Consider the following 21,776-nt stretch of genomic DNA (forward strand, 5'->3'; position numbering starts at 1 on the left):
CCTAGTCATTGCGAGTGTAGGCCGAGGTTCCTGCGCAGCTGCCATGCTTATACTCTGAATGCCTGAACACTCGACAACAACAACAAACCATTATGTTGTGCTTTCTGTTCCAGGCAAGAGGATGAGAACATGAATCAGCAGAAGGTAAGCACCCCTCTCTTCCAGAACGGCAACGGCTCAGACACGACCCTGCAGGCCCTCCTGAAGAACCAGCAGTGCTACGAGTCCAAGCCAGAGAAGATTGTGGGGGACTACGACCTGTCCATGGAGGAGAGGCTGGCCTTCATCAAGAAGGGCATCAACAACGGCATGGGCGACGGCTACACCAAGTGGGACCAGATCAACATGAACGTGGCCAAGCTGCCGCTGCAGCCGGACAACATGGGGGTCCAACTGGATGACTGTCAGAATGGCACAAGCACCAAGGAGGCCTTTCACCACTTGCCTCCGCCGTATAACAACGAAAACTCCACGGCGCCCATTACAGACCACTTGGAGAACGGCAACCAGCTGGGCGACCACTTTAACGGCCGCTCCAGCGAGGGATTGGCCGTGTCACCCATGAGGTTAGACTCTGCCACGTCGGTGGTGCGGACGTCTTCGGCGGGCGTGACGGCCAGCAGTGACATGTCGCTGTCTTGCAGCACAGAGGAGCTGTCCCCGGTGGCCAAGGCTCAGAGCATCACCAACATCGAGACAGGGGAGATGAAGCTGTACTCCTTGGACACTGAGGGGGGCTCCTACGAGGGTGGCGTAGTGGGCAGGATGGCCGGAGCCGTACCGGGGGCCCAGGGTCAAAGCATCGTCCGCAGCAAGTCAGCCTCCCTGCTCAACGACCAGCCCTTCCAGGTCTACCCCGGCTCCTCAGCCTCTTCCTCCGACCTGCTCTCCAGCTCCTCAAAGCCTCCTGTCAGCACCGGCCGCTACCCCGTCCCCACAGGCATGGCCATGGGCCCACCGCCCCAGTACAACGTCCAGTACACCAGCAGCGCCTTGCCCAAAGAAGGCCTGTGGACCCATAGGACCCCCGTCCCCCCCGACCAGGGCTACCTCCCTCCACCCCAGCACTCTCTGGCCAACACCAACTACTCCAACCGCAACCAGGCCCCTCCATATCCCCACCAGGTCCAGCAGAGAGGCCCGCCCATGGGGCCCAAGCAGCCCGGTGACATGTGGGCTAAGGAGAGACACCTGCCCCCCGGTGGTCAGCCACGGAGCAGCACCCTGCAGAGGCAGAGCAGCAGCTCCTCCACAGCCTCTATGGGGGACCCCCGGCGCATGCAGGTGCCCGAGGGCGACTACATGACGTACAGGGACATCCACACCCTGGGCCGGTTGCCGCTGGCCATAGCCCAGACCATGCAGAGGCCTCTGTCGGCCCGCACTTACAGCATAGATGGGCCCTGTGCCCCCAGGCCTCACAGCGCCAGGCCACAGCCTCACGAGCTGCCCGAGAGGACCATGTCGGTCAGCGACTTCAACTACCAGCACGTCAGCCCCAGTAAAAGGCCCCACCCCAGGGTGAAGTCTGAGCACTCGCTGTTGGACGGGCCAGGAGGACCGGGAGCAGGAGGAAGGGTACCAGTGGATTGGAGAGACCAGGTGATGCGCCACATCGAGGCCAAGAAGATGGAAAAGGTAGAGTATTTGACGAATATTTAACGAGCGATCTATTTGATTGTACTTTTCATTCAGTATGATTGATAATAATCTTAATGGCCAATCTTAATGACATATCCCACGATAGAGGTCACATCTGTTTGAGTGGGAACATGAGTAAGAATATCACATGGTTATGGTGTTATTAACAGCCCAGGTTGTTATTTGGTCTTTTTTTTTTTTTATCATGTGTTAGCTGAGATGACCTCACACCGTCCATTCAGAAACCACATGAACCACATTATAGTGGTGTTTCTGTTTCATTATCCATCTTCATGACCTGTCCAGTTCCTTACATGAAAATAGCCACTTCAGACTATTGACCTCAGCCCTGGCTCCAGGGTGACCATAGCGCGACGCCAGCTGACTTGAGTCTGGGGGTGTTCCTTAGTGTCTCTCCTTTGGGTCGTAGATAGCACAGGTTGATGGGAGCTACAGTCTACAGTCTCAATGGCCACTTCATCATCACAGTTACTGTGGGCACCTTCAGAACGCAGCCTTAAAAGTGGCTGCCCTGATGTTATCTAAGAAGCATGGTTTAATCAGTAGCTGGGTTTCCATCCAACTGGTGACAATTTTCATGCTAACTTTCTAGAATCTGTATAAAGAAAATATGCACTTTTCCCTCCAGTAGTGTGTTTCCACCAAACGTATTGTGGATAAAAATCAGTGCATGATGACCTAGTGCACACAAAATGTACTTTTTCGCAAAAATGTTCATGTATTGAATACGTTTCCATCGCATTTTCAACTCTTTTGATAGTTTTGTCACAAAAACTATTGTATTATTGGCACATGCGCTCTAGCCAACAGCTCACAGATACAGTATGGGTAGGCTGTGCAGGTAGGCTTCTCTACATGATGAGATTATTATGGATAATTGCGGGAATATTTGTATTTGTCAAACGGCAGTCAAGCATCGATGTCAAGCAGAATAAAACCCTTGATATTTATTGGAAAGGAGCATCGAGATCGCCGTGCACTTTCACCACCCTGTGAAGTTCATCTTATTTTGTCTGTAGCCTAATAAACTGCATGCTTTCCTGAGTCATAGTAGGAGGACCACACACCAATATAGATAATAGTCAAAATAAAGAGAAACTTGAATAATGAGGAGGTGTGTCCAAACTTTTGACTGGTACTGTTTATACTGTATAAATGCATTACATGTGACTACCTCATGAAGCTGGTTGAGAGAATTCCAAGAGTGTGCAAAGCTGTCATCAAGGCAAAGGGTGGCTACTTTGAAGAATCTCAAATATAAAATATATTTTGATTTGTTTAACACTTTTTTGGTTACTACATCCTTCCATATTTGTTATTTCTTAGTTTTGTTGTCTTCACTATTATTCTACAATGTAGAAAATAGTAAAAAATAAAGAAAAACCCTTGAATGAGTAGGTGTGTCCAAACTTTTGACTGGTACTGTATATAAATGATTGTTTCCCTAAGCATGTCTATGTTGCATCAGTATGTTTGGAGTAACAAGCAAACAAGCTGCTACTAACACAATGTACAAATGTTGTTGAAGCATGTGGAATATTAGCATTAACAATATTATTTACATTATTTTATTAATCATTACTACTTGGTGAAATGCATGTTCACTAAAGTGTGTGTCTGTGTGTGTGTTGGCTGTATGTGTGTGTTGCCTGTATGTATAATGTGGTGTGTCGCCCTCCTCCGCTCAGTACGCCCGGTCTCTGTCCTATAATTCCAATTATGCCCCGCTGAGCTGCTCTCACTACGGCAGCTCTAGGGACGTGCACCACACAGGCAGCCAAGGCTCTCTGGTCTTTAGTGCTGCCGCAGACGGACGGCCCTACGGAGCCCAGGGCCTCTGTGTGAGTACCGGACTGTACTGGGGCTGGACATCAGCTCAGCCTCCTAGCTCCTAGCCTCTTTCTACCCAGGCAGATCTGATTGCCGTCTCCTACCACTTTTCAGCTTTGGCCCCGTTCCAATACTTTTAAAAGGACTCTTTGTCTTCCACGTCTTTCAATTCTGAAAAACAATGCCCTCCTCAGTTAAGATTGATCATTTCATTGAGCATTTTTATGATATCCCGTCCATGAGGTTGTCACTGATCTGTGCGTGATGGGATGAGAAATGAAAACAAGGTTTCTCTACACTCTGTTTGCGTCCATCACTCCAACCCTCAGATCTGGGATGACCTTACAGAAGGATTCAAGGAAGGATGCATTTTAGAACTATTGGAAACAGGGCCTTTGTACTGTAAAGCTCCTTACTGTGACGCAACTTATCTTGTTTGAAAGGGGCATCTTTTGTCCGTGCACATTAAGGCCACTCTACCTTAAACTGTAGGCAAACTCACGGTTTCAATCTCTATCAGGGATTCAAGTAGAGGAAACTCCTAGCTGTGTAGAAAGGCATCCTGCAAATACCAATTGAGACCTGGCATATCTAGCACAATGCTTCTGTTGTATAAGTTGAACATTTTTGTAGTCTCTCAATTTAGAGCAGACTAGTACCTTATCCAAACAGTAGTAGGGTTGAAGAGGGCTGAAGCACCATTGTATTATCTGTATGAGTTTTTCTCTACTTTAACCTATTTTCTGTCAGACAGTAGCTGTGTGTCATTATAGGCCATATGATAGGATACAGTTGGCAGTGAGATACTGAACAGGGATTCCACTGGCTTGGTGTAGTGGAATCTAATTTATCCAATTAAATCACTGAGTCTGAAGCCTTTGATAAGCAGTATAGTCTACAAGTCCCTCATCTCTGCCCTGAAATAACATCACGTTGCATATTACGGAGTCGGATGTGTATAATAATAGTAGCATGTTGCATGATACAAAATGCCCCTTTTTAAACCTGGCTTCCCTCCCAATCTATGATTCACTTATCCCCCCCACACCTTCCAGCACTCCAATCAAAATGTAGCGCACCTCCCTCGCTAGTCAAAGACTGTGATTATTTATTCTGAAAAACTGATTCTCCCCTTTTAACGACACCTTGACTCATCATCAATCATCATCTCGCTTAATGCCTCCTCTTTTGATCACTTCAGAATCACCTCTTAACCCTTTCACTTCTTTGTGTGGAGATGAGCACTGTGTTTGTCCAGTGTAAGTATGGGGTATGTAGTTGAAAGAAGAAGTAGGTGTGGTGTTAGATTGAGTCTTAGTGTGGAAAATGGCTGCAAACGCTTTCATTTGCACCTGGTGTTATTATGGTGTCGTGTAGTCTTATAAAATGATGAACCATTCTTTCCTTTCCTATGTATTATTTTTATAGGACACTGCTTTTGGCTGTGTAGTCCCCAATGTAGGGAAACATCATCCTCATTGTTAAGAATGTTATCCTTAGATAAGATTTTCATAGGTGTTGGAATTACTTAAGAGAAATGTCAGAATTAATTGTTAACACAACATATTAAAAAAAATCTTAACCGAACATGTAACTAACATTATTAGCCTCAATCAGATCATGGTCAACTAATTCACCTAAGACATGAAGAATTACATTCCATTTGCATTTGATTAATTTAGCAGATGCTCTTATCCAGAGCAGATGCTCTTATCCACAGTTAGTGCATTCATCTTAAGATAGCGAGGTGGGACAACCACATATCACAGGCATAGGCATATCACAGGCATATCACAGGCATAGAATCTAATTTCTATGCTGTGATATGTGGTTGAGTGTTATTTAAAAAAATGTGCGTAGAGGTGTGTTTGTCATCGACAGACAGTGGTCAGCACATGGTCTTTGTTACTAATCACCTGTCATTGTTCCCTCTACAGGATGACGTGTTAGGTCCTCAAGGACAACAGGGCTACACCATGGACACCCTCCGAAAAGTAAGTGCACACTAGAGCTATATGTAGAGCATAGGACACCCATAAACCAATCTAAAATTGGTGTTTCTTTTCCTACTGTATGATATTAGGAATGCAGACCATAAAAACCAGGGAATAGTTATAGGCCTACACGGTATTGAAGAGTTTGTTAACAGAACGGTATTTGACAATGTATTCTTCAAGTGAAATTATTTTTCAAATCCATCATATGGCCCCGCCATAAAGTGCCTGCCTGTCTGTCCCATTTCAGCACATGCATTCCTGACCACTGTAAGTAGAGCGTGGGCTAGCCCAGTCCAAGCAGCCTGATTAGAGAGCTGGCTGGCTGAGGATTGAGGTATTGACCCAGCAGCAGCAGGAGTAGCGTAGCAGCACCATCCTCCTCCCCACCAGTGATTAATGAGTTCTAATTAACGAGATCTGCCTTGAAAGAGATTACTGTTCAGGCTTATCTATTCTCATGGGAGATCTGCATCCACCAGGTCCCCCGGTGTCTCACAGAGAGGGTTGGAGGAGCGTTGCTTCAGTTATACTGGTATTAAGAACTAAGCTGGGTGGAATATGGTGTTGGAAGCTTAGAGCGCTCATAAGCCCAGTCAACTGAGTGGGCTCTTGACCTTCATCACTAGGCTAGATATACAGTATGGTGCGGTGTCCATGGACGTTTCGAGGAATTGAGATTTATAAAGCAAGTAATATGCAAGATATAGGCAGAAGAAACGATTAAAAGTATGAGTATTCTCCTGTATGTACAGTGTTTCTATATGAAAACTTCTCAGTCGAGGACTGCATGTGAAGATGCTCATTGGAAATATTTGATACCCAGAAATCTCCCCCTTTCCATGACCTGTGAAATAATTATTTCAACACAGGCACATTTTTTGCAATTCTATTTACACTGAGATAGAATTCCATTTATACTGAGAGAGAATTCCATTTAGACTGAGATGGAATTCCATTTATACTGAGAGAATTCCATTTACACTGATATGTAATTCAATCTGTGGCTATGGATGCCTCGCTCCCACCCGCCCCTACTGAAACATCTTCCTCAAAGCTAAGAATCCCGATCATGTTCTGCCCATGTGTTATTTTACGCACACATTCGCTATGTAGCCTATGTCTCTGCCTCATATTTCTGAAGAGCTGAAATAAAAACCCTGAGGCGATTTGACCAAACATTCCAAAACATATACAGTATATTATAAATCCAACAACCTTCTCTGTCTGTTGTAACGAATCTTGCGGTCCCTACACTTTGGAGCAAAAAACAATCAGTGTTTTGTGTTAGGATATAGGCCAATGTAGGCTCCCGTGTGGCTCAGTTGGTAGAGCATGGCTCTTGCAACACCAGGGTTGTGGGTTTGTTTCCCACGGGGGAACAGCACAAACATGTATGCACTCACCACTGTAAGTCGCTCTGGATAATACCATGTGCTAAATTACTAAAATGTAAATGTAATCTTTATACTTTCTTTCTCCCATATCGTAGTTCCTGAAAAAATAACACTACTTGCCTGTCTGCCTCCTGCGCAGTTTAGCCAATATTTGCAATGATGACAAAAAATAACATTCAATCGCTAATTAGACAGCTCATCTCTCCTTACTCATCAACTCCAGGTCTGACGCCATTGAGAAAATGGTAGGCGCAAAAACCATAGTAATCGAAAGGCTTAAAAAAGACGAGTTTGCATGTGGCAAAATAAAGGATGTGAAAATGAGAGTAGCTAAAGTTGAAAAGAGTGTGGAAAAGGTGGAACAGATTAGCAATGTCTACCATAGATGTCTCACTGATCTGGAGCAATACACAAAGAAGATGGAACCTGAGACTCTATGGCGTGCCCGAGGTGGAGAATGAGGATGTGCGGCTCGAGGCTATCCGCATCTGCCAAGAAGTTATGCCTGCAGAGAAGAATAAAGTTGGTGATGCCATCGATGTTGTGCATCGCCTCGGCAAGAAGAAACAGCAAAACGATTGAAGACCAAGGGGCATCATCATCATCATCCCCTTCACTGCCAGATTCTACAGGGATGCTGTCTGGAAAGCTGCCATGGTCTACGTTTCGCTGAGCATCTTAGCCCGGAGGACATAGAAAGGAGGAACAATGTAAGGGGTGCGTACTCGCGGCAGAGAAGTCAGACGCAGGAGAGCAAAAACGGTGTTTCCAACGGCGCAGTTTAATAATAAAAACCACCGGGAAACAGAACAATCAATAACTGGGTACAAAACCCGACGCACACCAGACATAACATGCAAAAGCACTTACAATAAACAATACCGGACAAGGACTTGGGCAGGAACAGAGGGTTAAATACACAACATGGAATTGATGGAATTGAAACCAGGTGTGTGGGAAGACAAAACAAATGGAAAATGAAAGGTGGATCGGCGATGGCTATAAGACCAGTGACGTCGACCGCCGAACGTCGCCCGACCAAGGAGAGGGACCGACTTTGGAGGAAGTCGTGACAGTACCGAGCCGCACATCGACACCGGCCTCGGGGACAACCCGGAGGGCGAGGCGCAGGGCGATCCAGACGAAGACGGTGAAACTCCTGCAGCATTAAAGGGTCCAACACGTCCTCGACCGGAACCCAGCACCTTTCCTCCGGACCATACCCCTCCCACTCCACGAGATACTGAAGGCCCCTCACCCGACGCCTCGAATCCAGTATGGAGCGAACGAAGTACGCCGGGGCCCCCTCGATGTCCAGAGGGGTCGGAGGAACCTCCCGCACCTCAGACACCTGGAGCTGGCCAGCCACCACCGGCCTGAGAAGAGACACATGGAACGAGGGGTTAATACGGTAATCGGGGGGGAGCTGTAACCTATAACAAACCTTGTTCACTCTCCTCAGGACTTTAAATGGCCCCACAAACCACGGACCCAGCTTCCGGCAGGGCAGGTGGAGGGGCAGGTTTCGAGTCGAGAACCAGACCCGGTCCCCCAGGTGCGAACACCGGGGCCTCTCTGCGGTGGCAGTCTGTGTTCTCCTTTTGGCATAGCGCGGCCCGCTGAAGGTGAACACGGACAGCTTCCCATGTCTCCTCCGCGCGCCTGAACCAGTCGTCCACCGCAGGAGCCTCGGTCTGACTCTGATGCCAAGGTGCCAGAATCGGCTGGTACCCCAGTCCGCACCCCGTAGTGCCGGAAGACGTGCATAAACAAAGCCTCCGCGGTCTGTAGGGCCGTAGGGAGACCGGGCAGAGGGAGGAGACGACAGGACTTCGAGAACCGATCCACAACGACCAGGATCGCGGTGTTACCCTGTGAGGGGGGAGATCGGTTAGAAAATCCACCGACAGGTGCGACCAAGGCCGTTGTGGAACGGGTAAGGGGTGTAGCTTCCCTCTGGGCAGGTGCCTTGGAGCCTTACACTGGGCGCACACCGAGCAGGAGGAAACATAAACCCTCACATCCTTAGCCAAGGTAGGCAACCAGTACCTCCTGCTCAAACAGCGCACTGTCCGACCGATCCCAGGAGGACCAGAGGAGGGTGACGTGTGGACCCAATAGATCAACCGGTCACGAACAGCAGACAGGACGTACAGACGCCCAGCGGGACACTGGACGGGAGCGGGATCTGCACGTAACGCCTGCTCAATGTCCGCGTCCAGCTCCCACACTACCGGCGCCACCAGGCAGGAGGCGGGGAGTATGGGAGTGGGATCCATGGGCCACTCCTCTGTGTCATACAGCCGGGATAATGCGTCTGCCTTCACGTTCTGGGAGCCTGGTCTGTAGGAAAGGGTAAACACAAAACGGGTGAAAAACATGGCCCACCTTGCCTGGCGAGGGTTCAATCTCCGCGCTGCCCGGATGTACTCCAGATTGCGGTGGTCAGTCCAGATGAAGAAAGGGTGTTTAGCCCCCTCAAGCCAATGTCTCCACGCCTTCAAAGCCTTAACGACAGCCAACAGCTCCCGGTCCCCCACATCATAGTTTCGCTCCGCCGGGCTGAGCTTCTTCGAGAAGAAGGTACAGGGGCGGAGCTTCGGTGGCGTACCCGAGCGCTGAGAGAGCACAGCTTCTATCCCAGCCTCAGACGCGTCAACCTCCACTATGAACGCCAAAGAGGGATCCGGATGGGCCAGCATGGGGGCCGAGGTAAACAGAGCCCTCAGGTGACCAAAAACCCTGTCCGCCTCAGCTGACCACTGCAAACGCACCAGGCACCCCTTCAGCAGTGAGGCAATGGGAGCCGCTACCTGACCAAAACCCCGGATGAACCTCCGGTAGTAGTTGGCAAACCCTAAGAACCGCTGCACCTCCTTTACCGTGGTGGGAGTCTGCCAATTACGCACAGCTGAAATGCGGTCACTCTCCATCATCACCTCTGAAGTGGAAATGCGGTACCCTAGGAAGGAGACGGACTGCTTGAAGAACAGGCACTTCTCAGCCTTGACGTACAGGTCATGCTCCAACAGGCGACCAAGCACCCTGCGCACCAGGGACACATGCTCGGCGCGTGTAGCGGAGTATATCAGAATGTCATCAATATACACCACTACACCCTGCCCGTGCAGGTCCCTGAAAATCTTGTCTACAAAGGCCTGGAAGACTGATGGCGCATTCATCAACCGGTACGGCATGACGAGGTACTCATGGTGCCCTGAGGTGGTACTGAAAGCAGTCTTCCACTCATCTCCCTCCCGAATACGCACCAGGTTGTAAGCGCTCCTGAGATCTAGTTTGGTGAAGAAGTGCGCCCCGTGCAGTGACTCAATCGCTGTGGCCAAAAGAGGTAGCGGGTAACTTTACCTCACGGTGATCTGGTTCAGACCCCGATAGTCAATACACGGGCGCAGACTTCCCTCCTTCTTCACAAAAAGAAACTCAAGGAGGCGGGTGAAGTGGATGACCGAATGTACCCCTGACGCAGGGATTCGGAGACATATGTAGACATAGCCTCCGTCTCCGCCTGTGAGAGGGGATACACGTGACTCCTGGGAAGTGCAGCGTCTACCAGGAGATTTATCGTGCAATCGCCCCGTCGATGGGGTGGTAATTGGGTCGCCTTCTTCTTGGAGAAGGTGAGAGCCAAATCGGCATAGGGGGGAATGCGGGGGAATGCGCACGGTGGAGACCTGGTCTGGACTCTCCACCGTAGTAGCACTAACGGAAACCCCTAAACACCTCCCCGAGCACTCTCGCGACCACCCGTGAGAGCCCTCTGTGGCCAAGAAACAGTGGGGTAATGACAAACTGACCAGGGTAGGCCTAGCACCACGGGAAACGCAGGAGAGTCAATAAGGAAGAGACTAATTCTCTCCTTGTGACCCCCCCTGCGTCACCATGCCCAGAGGAGCGGAGCGGTGACCTCCCTGATCAACCCTGACCCTAATGGTCGACTATCTAAGGCGTGAACGGGGAAAGGCACAGCCACGGGAACAATGGGGATCCCTAAACTATGGGCGAACGATCTATCTATAAATTCCCAGCCGTGCCTGAATCGACGAGCGCCTTATGCTGGGAATGCGGGGAAAACTCAGAAAAAGTGACATACACAAACATATGTGCAACAGAGGGCTCTGGGTGAGAATGGTGCCGGCTCACCTGGGGTGACGCCAGAGCACCCTGCCTGCTGCCTCGATGCCCAGAGGAACTAACCCGGCACCGACCGGCAGTGTGACTTCTGCGGCCACAGATGGTGCACGAGCTGGAACCCCCTTCGGTCTCCCTGCGCACCGCCCCTCCCAGCTCCATGGGTATCGGAGAGGGGGTGCGGGGGGATGGAACCAACAGACCCCGATCTGAACGTCCGCGGGCAGCCAGCAGGTTATCCAGCCGGATGGACAGGTCCACCAGCTGGTCGAACGTGAGGGTAGTGTCTCTGCAGGCCAACTCCTGACGGACGTCCTCGCGCAGACTGCAGCGATAATGGTCGATCAGGGCCCTGTCGTTCCATCCCACGCCGGCAGCCAGGGTCCGAAACTCCAGGGCGAACTCCTGGGCGCTCCTCGTCCCCTGCCTCAGATGGAATAGGCGTTCACCCGCCGCTCTACCCTCGGACGGGTGGTCGAAGACTGCCCGGAAGTGGCGGGTGAATTCCTCAAACTGGTCCAACGCTGCATCTCCCTCTCTCCACACGGCGTTAGCCCACTCCAGGGCTTTCCCGGTGAGGCACGAGACGAGGGCGGACACCCTCTCATGGCCCGAAGGAGCCGGGTGGACGGTTGCCAGGTATATGTCCAGCTGCAAGAGGAACCCCTGGCAGTTCGCAGCCATCCCATTGTATTCCGGGGGAAGGGAGAGACGAATCCCACTGGGACCAGGAGAAGGAGGGGCGCGTAAGTGGAGACCCCGGCTGTGCTGGTGGAGGCGCTGGGAGAACGCCCTGTCTCTCCCAGTGGTCCATTGTCTGCACAACGCGGTCCATGGCGGTGCCAAGATGGTGGAGCATTGCTGCGTGCTCCCGGACGCGCTCCTCCACCCTATACCCGGGGCACCCGCTCCTGCTGACTCCATAATTTTGGTCCGGCATTCTGTAAGGGGTGCGTACTGGCGGCAGAGAAGTCAGACTCAGGATAGCAAAAACTGTGTTTCCAACGGCGCAGTTTAATAATAAAAAACACCGGAAAACAGAACAATCAATAAATGGGTACAAAACCCAACGCACACCAGACATAACGTGCACAAGCACTTACAATAAACAATACCGGACAAGGACATGGGGGGGAACAGAGGGTTAAATACACAACATGTAATTGATGGAATTGAAACCAGGTGTGTGGGAAGACAAAACAAATGGAAAATGAAAGGTGGATCGGCGATGACTAGAAGACCAGTGACATCGACCGCCGAACGTCGCCCGAACAAAGAGAGGGAACGACTTCGGAGGAAGTCGTGACAAACAAGTTGTGGCCAACGATCAAGAATGCGCGAAATGAGGAAAAGGCTGCCTACTTCGTCGGAGGACGAGGCTTCATCAACGGTTCGGAAATCCATGTTCCTCCCTAGAATCTCACCAGAAGGAACAGATTGATGGTTTCAGCCATGGTATTCTAATGTTCCTTGTACTGACTACCTAACAGGCCTCGGGTGAGTATTTTTCAGACTATTCAGGTACCTCAATTCCTCTGACATGAGTTTTTTCTTGTATGACCAGACCAGATGAAGGCCTATTTTCTTTACAAACTCGTGAAGAAGACTGGAAGTTTTATTTACTTTGTATGCATAGTTGTATTTATTTTGTATTTTTATTTATCACAATAGTCCCTGATTACACTAAAGAAGGTTTTTATTCTCTCTTTCTTCCAAAGAACACTTGGTTTGGTCTTGAACATTACGAAACAATGTGAAGCGCAAGGCCTTATTTTTATTTAAGAAACAACTTCGAACAGATTTTAGTTTTTTCAAGAGTCGCACACAATTTCTGCTGATGCCAACTCCTGGAAGTCACAGTGGGGCAACGATATTTGGCTTTCCCATGGCTCTGAACGCGCCGCTGGGGTCATTACAATGAAGAATACCTTTGGTAGTAACATTCTACACTTGAACTGTGACCCCTTTGGTCACTTTATTTGTCTTGTGATCAGTTACAATGACATTACGCTCATTACTGTTAACCTCAACGGGTACAACGCCAAACATGAGAATGATGAGTTGCTTGAATCTGTAGAGAAACATACAGTACCAGTCAAAAGTTTGGACACACATACTCATTCAAGGGTTTTTCTTATTTTTTTACTATTTTCTACATTTTAGAATAATAGTGAAGACATCACAACTATGAAATAACACATATGGAATCATGTAGTAACCAAAAACAAAAAATATATTTTATATTTGAGATTCTTCAAAGTTGCCTTGATGACAGCATTGCACACGCTTGACATTTTCTCAACCAGCTTCATGAGGTACCTGGAATGCATTTCAATTAACAGATGTGTGTTGTTAAAGGTTAATTTGTGGAATTTATTTCCTTCTTAATGTGTTTGAGCCAATTAGTTGTGTTGTGACAAGGTAGGGGTGGTATATAGAAGATAGCCCTATTTGGTAAAAGACCAAGTCCAAATTATGTCAAGAACAGCTCAAATAATCAAAGAGAAACAACAGTCCATCAAATCAAATTGTATTTGTCACATGCACCTGAATACAACAGGTGTAGACCTTACAGTGAAATGCTTACTTATAAGCCCTTAACCAACAATGCCATTTAAAGAAAATACCCCCCAAAAAGTAAGAGATTAGAATAATAAATAATTAAAGAGCAGCATTAACTAACAATAGAGGGGCTATATACAGGGGGTGCCAGTACAGAGTCAATGTGCTGGGGCACAGGTGTCGAGGTAATTGAGGTAATGTGTACATGTAGGTAGAGTTATTAAGGTGACTATCCATAGATAATAACAGAGAGTAGCAGCAGCGTGGAGGGGATAGGGGGGCAATGCAAATAGTCTGGGTAGATATTTGATTAGCTGTTCAGGAGTCTTATGGCTTGGAGGTAGAAGCTGTTTAGAAGCCTCTTGGACCTAGACTTGGCGCTCCGGTACAGCTTGACGTGCGGTAGCAGAGAGAACAGTCTATGCGTAGGGTGGCTGGAGTCTTTGACAATTTTTAGGGCCTTCCTCTGACACCGCCTGGTATAGAGGTCCTGGATGGCAGGAAGCTTGGCCCCAGTGATGTACTGGACTGTACGCACTGCCCTCATTACTTTAAGACATGAAGGTCAGTTAATCCGGAAAATTTCAAGAAGTGCAGTTGCAAAAACCATCAGGTGCTATGATGAAACCGGCTCTCATGAGGACCGCCACAGGAAAGGAAGACCCAGCGTTACCTCTGCTACAGAGGATAAGTTCATTAGAGTTAACTGCACCTCAGATTGCAGCCTAAGTAAATGCTTCACAGAGTTCAAGTAACAGACACATCTCAACATCAACTGTTCAGAGGAGACTGCGTGAATCAGGCGTTCATGGTCGAATTGCTGCCAAGAAACCACTACTAAAGGACACCAATAAGGAGAAGAGACTTGCTTTGGCCAAGAAACACAAGCAATGGACGTTAGACCGGTGGAAATCTGTTCTTTGGTCTGATGAGTTCAAATTTGAGATTTTTGGTTCCAACCGCCATGTCTTTGTGAGACGCAGAGTACAGTCGTGGCCAAATGTTTTGAGAATGACAAATATACATTTTCACAAAGTCTGCTGCCTCAGTTTGTATGATGGCAATTTGCATATACTCCAGAATGTTATGAAGAGTGATCAGATGAATTGCAATTAATTGCAAAGTCCCTCTTTGCCATGCAAATGAACTCAATCCCCCCAAAAAAACATTTCCACTGCATTTTAGCCCTGCCACAAAAGGACCAGCTGACATCATGTCAGTGATTCTCTCATTAACACAGGTGTGAGTGTTGACGAGGACAAGGCTGGAGATCACTCTGTCATGCTGATTGAGTTCGAATAACAGACTGGAAGCTTCAAAAGGAGGTTGGTGCTTGGAATCATTGTTCTTCCTCTGTCAAACATGGTTATCTGCAAGGAAACACGTTCTGTCATCATTGTTTTGCACAAAAAGGGCTTCACAGGCAAGGATATTACTGCCAGTAAGATTGCACCTAAATCAACCATTTATCGGATCATCAAGAACTTCAAGGAGAGCGGTTCAATTGTTGTGAAGAAGGCTTCAGGGCGCCCAATAAAGTCCAGCAAGCGCCAGGACCGTCTCCTAAAGTTGATTCAGCTGCGGGATCGGGGCACCACCAGTACAGAGCTTGTTCAGGAATGGCAGCAGGCAGGTGTGAGTGCATCTGCACGCACAGTGAGGCGAAGACTTTTGGAGGATGGCCTGGTGTCAAGAAGGGCAGCAAAGAAGCCACTTCTCTCCAGGACAAACATCAGGGACAAACTGATATTCTGCAAAAGGTACAGGGATTGGACTGCTGAGGACTGGGGTAAAGTCATTTTCTCTAATGAATCCCTTTTCCGATTGTTCGGGGCATCCGGAAAAAAGCTTGTCCGGAGAAGACAAGGTGAGCACTACCATCATTCCTGTGTCATGCCAACAGTAAAGCATCCTGAGACCATTCATGTGTTGGGTTGCTTCTCAGCCAAGGGAGTGGGCTCACTCACAATTTTGCCTAAGAACACAGCCATGAATAAAGAATGGTACCAACACATCCTCCGAGATCAACTTCTCCCAACCATCCAGGAACAGTTTGGTGACGAACAATGCCTTTTCCAGCATGATGGAACACCTTGCCATAAGGCAAAAGTGATAACTAAGTGGCTCGGAGAACAAAACATCGATATTTTGGGTCCATGGCCAGGAAAATCCCCAGATCTTAATCCCATTGAGAACTTGTGGTCAATCCTCAAGAGGCGGTGGACAAACAAAAACCCACAAATTCTGACAAACTCCAAGCATTGATTATGCAAGAATGGGCTGCCATCAGTCAGGATGTGGCCCAGAAGTTAATTGACAGCATGCCAGGGCGGATTGCAGAGGTCTTGAAAAAGAAGGGTCAACACTGCAGATATTGACTCTTTGCATCAACTTTATGTAATTGTCAATAAAAGCCTTTGACACTTATGAAATGCTTGTAATTATACTTCAGTATTCCATAGTAACATCTGACAAAAATATCGAAAGACACTGAAGCAGCAAACATTGTGAAAATTAATATTTGTGTCATTCTCAAATTTTTGCCACAACTGTAGGTGAACAGATGATCTCCGCATGTGTGGTTCCTACAATTAAGCATGGAGGAGGAGGTGTGGGGGTGCTTTGCTTGTGACACTGTCAGTGATTTATTTAGAATTCAAGGCACACTTAACCAGCATGGCTAACACAGCATTCTGCAGCGATACGCCATCCCATCTGGTTTGTGCTTAGTGGGACTATCATTGGTTTTTCAACAGGACAATGACCCAACACACCTCCAGGCTGTGTAAGGGCTATTTGACCAAGAAGGAGAGTGATGGTGTGCTGCATCAGATGACCTGGCCTCCACAATCACCCAACCTCATACCAATTGAGATGGTTTGGGATGAGTTGAACCGCAGAGTGAAGGAAAAGCAGCCAACAAGTGCTCAACATATGTGGGAACTCCTTCAAGACTGTTGGAAAAGCATTCCTCATGAAGTTGGTTGAGAGAATGGCAAGAGTGTGCAAAGCTGTCATCAAGGCAAAGGGTGGCTACTTTGAAGAATATATATATTTTGATTTGTTTAACACTTTTTTGGTTACTACATGATTCCATATTTGTTATTTCATAGTTTTGTTGTCTTCACTATTATTCGACAATGTAGAAAATAGGAAAACATTAAGAAAAACCCTTGAATGAGTAGGTGTGTCCAAACTTTTGACTGGTACTATATACTTAATTGGTTTATCTCCATTTCCCAATTCATTATTATTGATAGAAGGGGACTTTAACATTACTATAGATAATTCAACTGTAGATGGCTCCCAGGTAGGCCAACCAATCAGAATTTGGTTTATACTTTTTATGGTAAAGTTTGATCTTACTGATATATGGAGAGAGAGGTTTCCGGTCGACACATCATTCACTTGGACTAGCAAAACAGATTCCAGACAGTCCAGAATAGATTTTTTGCTTATACCGAAATGTATTTATAGTGAGTGTGTTACTACAAATATTTGTACTATTCCCCTCACAGACCATAGGGCCATTGATGTCAAAATATTTGCCCCTGATACTAACCTTGGTAGATCATCCTACAGGAAGCTAAATAGCTCCTTATTAAATAATGATTTAGTTAAGTTTGAGGTTAACGATCTGCTCTCACACTTTTGGGAAAGAGCTTGTGAAGAAAAATCTTATTGCAAGAACTGTGAGCGTTTTAAATTTAAAGTGGCCAAATAACCTAGAAAATATGGTAGTGGTCTTGCTAAGACCAGAAGAGCTAAGGCGGAAAAGGGATCAAGATAACTTCCCTTTCTCAGAGGTCCCCAGCCGGCCTCTAGGGGGAGTAGAAGATGGAACTGATTGAGTTACAAAATAAACAGGATAATATAAATAGATTAAATAAACAGGATAATATAAATAGATTAAATAAACTGGATAATATATATATATATAGATTAAATCAACTGGATAATATATATAGATTAAATCAACTGGATATATATATATATATATATATATATATATATATATATATATATATATATATATATATATATATATATATATATATATAGATAGATAGATTAAATCAACTGGATAAGATATATAGATTAAATCAACTGGATAATATATATATATAGATTAAAAGCAGAAGGAGCCTTTATTAGATCTAGGAATAAATTGAGGAGGGAGAACAGAATTCAACCTAGTTCTACAAATAACACTATCCATAATGTTAACATTGATGCTGTTATTACATATGACCAAAAATGTATCGCAAACTACTGTAGCAGTTTTTACAGGAAATTGTATAGCGCTACGTACTCTCAGGAATCCACAGATATGTTTTTTGACTCACTGAATAATGTTCACTCTATCAGTGATATAGAATCTAAACAGTGTGATGAACCCATCATACTTGAAGAGATTATCGAGTCTATCAAACATCTAAAGAACGATAAATCCCCAGGTATTGATTGAATTACGTCAGAATTTTACAAGTTATTTTCTGAACAAGTAGCTCCCTTCCTACTTGAAGTCTTTTTAGAGAGTATTAAAAACAATGTTTTCCCTCCTACAATGACTCAGGGGTTAATAACACTGATACCTCATCCTGAAAAAGAAGTGCTGGATGCAATCATTGATGAAACACAGTCTGGCTTTATGAGGAGCATACATATTTCTAACAATGTCAGACTAGTATTAGACATACTTGACTACTCAGACCTAATAACCGAGGATAGCTTCATATTATCTTTTGATTTTTATAACGCATTTGACACAGTGGAGCATCAGTTCCTCTTCCACCTTCTTGAGAAATTTGGCTTTGGGGATTTTTTCTGTAATGCTATTAAGACTCTATATATGAATGGTAACCTCTATCAAACTGAAACCTGGCACCTCACCTAGATTTGAGTTAAAGCGAGGAATTGGGCAAGGTTGTCCTATCTCACAGTATCTGTTTTTATTAATCACCGAACTTCTTACTAATTCTTTAAATAATAGTCCTGTACAAGCTATTTCCATAGCTGGTAAAGAAATTATGATAAGCCAGCTTGCTTACGATACTACACTTTTTCTGAAAGACGCTAGTCATATTCCCATATCAATCAATGTGATAGAATCATTTTCGAAAGCATCTGGTCTATGTCTTAACATCAATAAATGTGAACTCATGGCTGTCAAAGATTATGTGACACCTTCATATTATGGTATTCCAGTAAAAGAAGAACTTACATATTTAGGCATAACCATTACTAAGGATCAGAAGTCTAGAGGCTTACTAAATTTTAACCCTCTTATTAAAAAACCCAGAAGAAGCTAAATCAATGGCTACAGAGGGACTTATCTTTAAAAGGAAGAGTCCTAATAACCAAGGCTGAGGGTATCTCTAGACTAACATATGCCGCTCTATCGTTTTGTCTTGATGGTAAAATAAGCAAAGAGATAGACCAGATGCTTTTCAACTTTCTGTGGAGAAACCGTTCGTTCCCATTACATTAGGAAAACTGTTGTGATGAACATTTATGAGTATGGTGGGCTGAACTTTACTACCTTAAATAATCATTTGAAGATCAATTGGATAAAACAATTCATAAGAGGACCCACTTCTATGTGGAACTTTATTCGTCATCATGTCTTCTCAACTTTTGCAGGCCTTAACTTCATGTTGGTTTGTAGTTATAATATTGACAAAGTTCCAGTGAAAACTCTTTGCTTTTCATCGGTTTTGTTGTTATGGTCCTTAATTTATAAGCGTAATTTTTCTCCACACAGATATTATATATGGAAGAATCGGGACATATTATATAAAAATACTTCTTAGTTTTTAGAATATTGGTTCCGAAATAATATCTGGTGGTGAGCCGACTTGTAAATGCAGAGGGAATTCTTATCACTTTACAAGATCCCTGTAACACCTAAAGATTTTGCAATTGTTTTAGATGCCATTCCCTCGGGTGTTGCTTTATTATTCAGGAACGTGTCAAGACCTGACCCTCAGAACATACCTACAATTAACCATGTTGACGCATCAGTAGGAAAGATTTGTTTTTCTTTTAGTCCATTCAACAGCAATAGAGCTATACGAGCCTTGTTACAACAGGATGTTGTATCTATACCTTGTGTCATGCCTTATTGGAGTTGTTTTATTGATAATATCTGTTAAAAAAATGTTATAATGACCACCCAAAACAGTGTTGCATCTTTTTTGGCATTGTATTCATGTAAGGAATCTGTGGCAAGACATCAGTAGATTTATAACACATTTATGAAGATTTGACATTATTGTGGAGAGATGTACTGCTTGGATTCTTTACTTACGATATAAATAAGTTGAAACAATTTTATGTAATTAATTTCATTATTCTTTTGGCCAAATTTCATTTTCACAAATGTAAATTTACAAACAAAACACCTTCCAAAAAATAAATTGAACTGTATTTTAAGACCATTAAAGACCATAAATGTGTGTATGTACCTTAAGGTCCTTGTGTAATGTGATATTGTACCCCCTAGCCCAAATGTCCTTTGTATATTCTTTATATATAAAAATAAAGACTGCTCATCTCTGTCTTGCTGCATTCCACATCTGGGCAGCGGAACATTCTAGGCATCCGAGCAGTTATGCTGACCGGTAAAAAGAGTCTGATAATGGGCGAGTTCGTTTTGCATCGCCCGGTGCCATAGTTATGTCAAATATGCTGCTATGTTGTGGCAAGAGTAAATAGCTGAATGTAACTCAGCAGCTAAGAAGAACATGAAACCGCTATATTGCCTGTTTGTGTCGTTCTTATGTTTGCAATACTGACAACAAAGTTTATATGAACATGTCAATCATGTATTTTGTGTAAAACATGTAAATAGCTATAGCTTACTCCCCTCCTGTAAAAATAACATGAAATCGCACTTATGCTTACTGTCTGAGGCATGGAATACAATAGTTCGAACAGTTTTGTGTACAACTTGAAGTTTGACGGCTATACCATGACCAGACAAAGGCGATCAATTAGGGGGTAGCTGCAGCCGAGCAAAAAAAACCTGCACGAATATACTTATTTTTAGTCTGGGCAAATTGGGATACAGAACTCCGTATGTATCCGTAGCCACTCCGGATACCCCTGCAGGTTGTCCGGTGATACTGCTACTGTCTCTTTTCAATAACCGGCTCAGACAGAACTGCAGAATGAGGTCAGTCTGCTGTCTGGGAGAATTTTAAATGGTCTGTTTCAAGTGATGTCTTACAGAGAACTTCAACCCGGCTCATAGACAGCCCTTTTATTACACAGATGTCAAGTCCTTATCAGACGTTAAGTTATTTTATGTAAATGTCTCCTTTGAATGCACTGACTCAATGGTCTCTTTGTTTTAGTTCAATCTACTCTGTTCTTCTTAGACTTACTGTCGATCTGCCTGGATGTACATTTGGAGGAAATAATGTATGGGATCTTTTGTAGATAGACTCACGTGGATAGGGCAAATGTATTTGAACTAGGGTTATGGATAGGGAATTAATTTACTAATGTTGTTATTTAGACATGTTCTGGACAAATGTGGGGAATTTGCCGACATTTTGTGATTCTACCTTAAGTTTTACCAGGATGAAATGGTCCTTCAGACCTGCCATTAAGAATTACTCTTGAATCACACCATAAAGAAAGTCTATTGCTTATATAGTGCACTTATTTTGACCAGAGCCCTAGCCTATCCTACCCTATTCCATAGAATGTAGGGAATAGGGTGTAATTTCAGATTTGACTCTCATCGTGGAGAAAACCCAAACCCCTGCCAGCCCAGCGTCTCCACCCCTCTGTCCTCCCTCCATTAATGGAACCTGCCAATAACCGCAGCACCACCACCATCTAATAAAACTTCCTGAAATTATCTCTACGCTTCATCCTCCACACTAGTCGGAGCCAAATGATTTCCATTGCTTTGAGGGCGGTGGCGAGCCTGCTGCTGGACACACAGCAAGTGTCTCTAAGACAGAGCACCTTGCTGGTGCTAAATCAGCAGCTTCTGCTGAAATCACACTTTATTCTGTTACTGTCACGTCCTGACCAGCAGAGGGCGTAATGGTGTTAGTTTTGGTCAGGATGTGGCAGGGGTTTTGTGTGTGTGAATGGTTGTGTTGGTGATTGGGACTCCCAATTGAAGGCAGGTGTGTTGAGTTGCCTTTGATTGGGAGTCCTATAT

At 45.4% G+C, this 21,776-nt stretch overlaps 1 protein-coding gene across 3 annotated transcripts in view; it reads left to right on the top strand.

Annotated features, from left to right (window-relative positions):
- erbin (erbb2 interacting protein) overlaps window positions 1-21,776 on the top strand; it is a 150,029-nt gene that overhangs the window by 119,757 nt on the left and 8,496 nt on the right. For 2 of the 3 annotated variants that reach the window (XM_045691888.1, XM_045691890.1), the window contains exons 21-23: window positions 114-1,638; window positions 3,351-3,503; window positions 5,430-5,486. In XM_045691888.1, the coding sequence (XP_045547844.1) occupies window positions 114-1,638; window positions 3,351-3,503; window positions 5,430-5,486 (1,735 nt within the window). The remainder of the gene's footprint in view (window positions 1-113; window positions 1,639-3,350; window positions 3,504-5,429; window positions 5,487-21,776) is intronic. The other variant, XM_014137072.2, reaches the window with a different exon arrangement.

This window comes from Salmo salar, chromosome ssa01, assembly GCF_905237065.1.
Source record: "Salmo salar chromosome ssa01, Ssal_v3.1, whole genome shotgun sequence".
Lineage (NCBI taxonomy): Eukaryota > Metazoa > Chordata > Actinopteri > Salmoniformes > Salmonidae > Salmo > Salmo salar.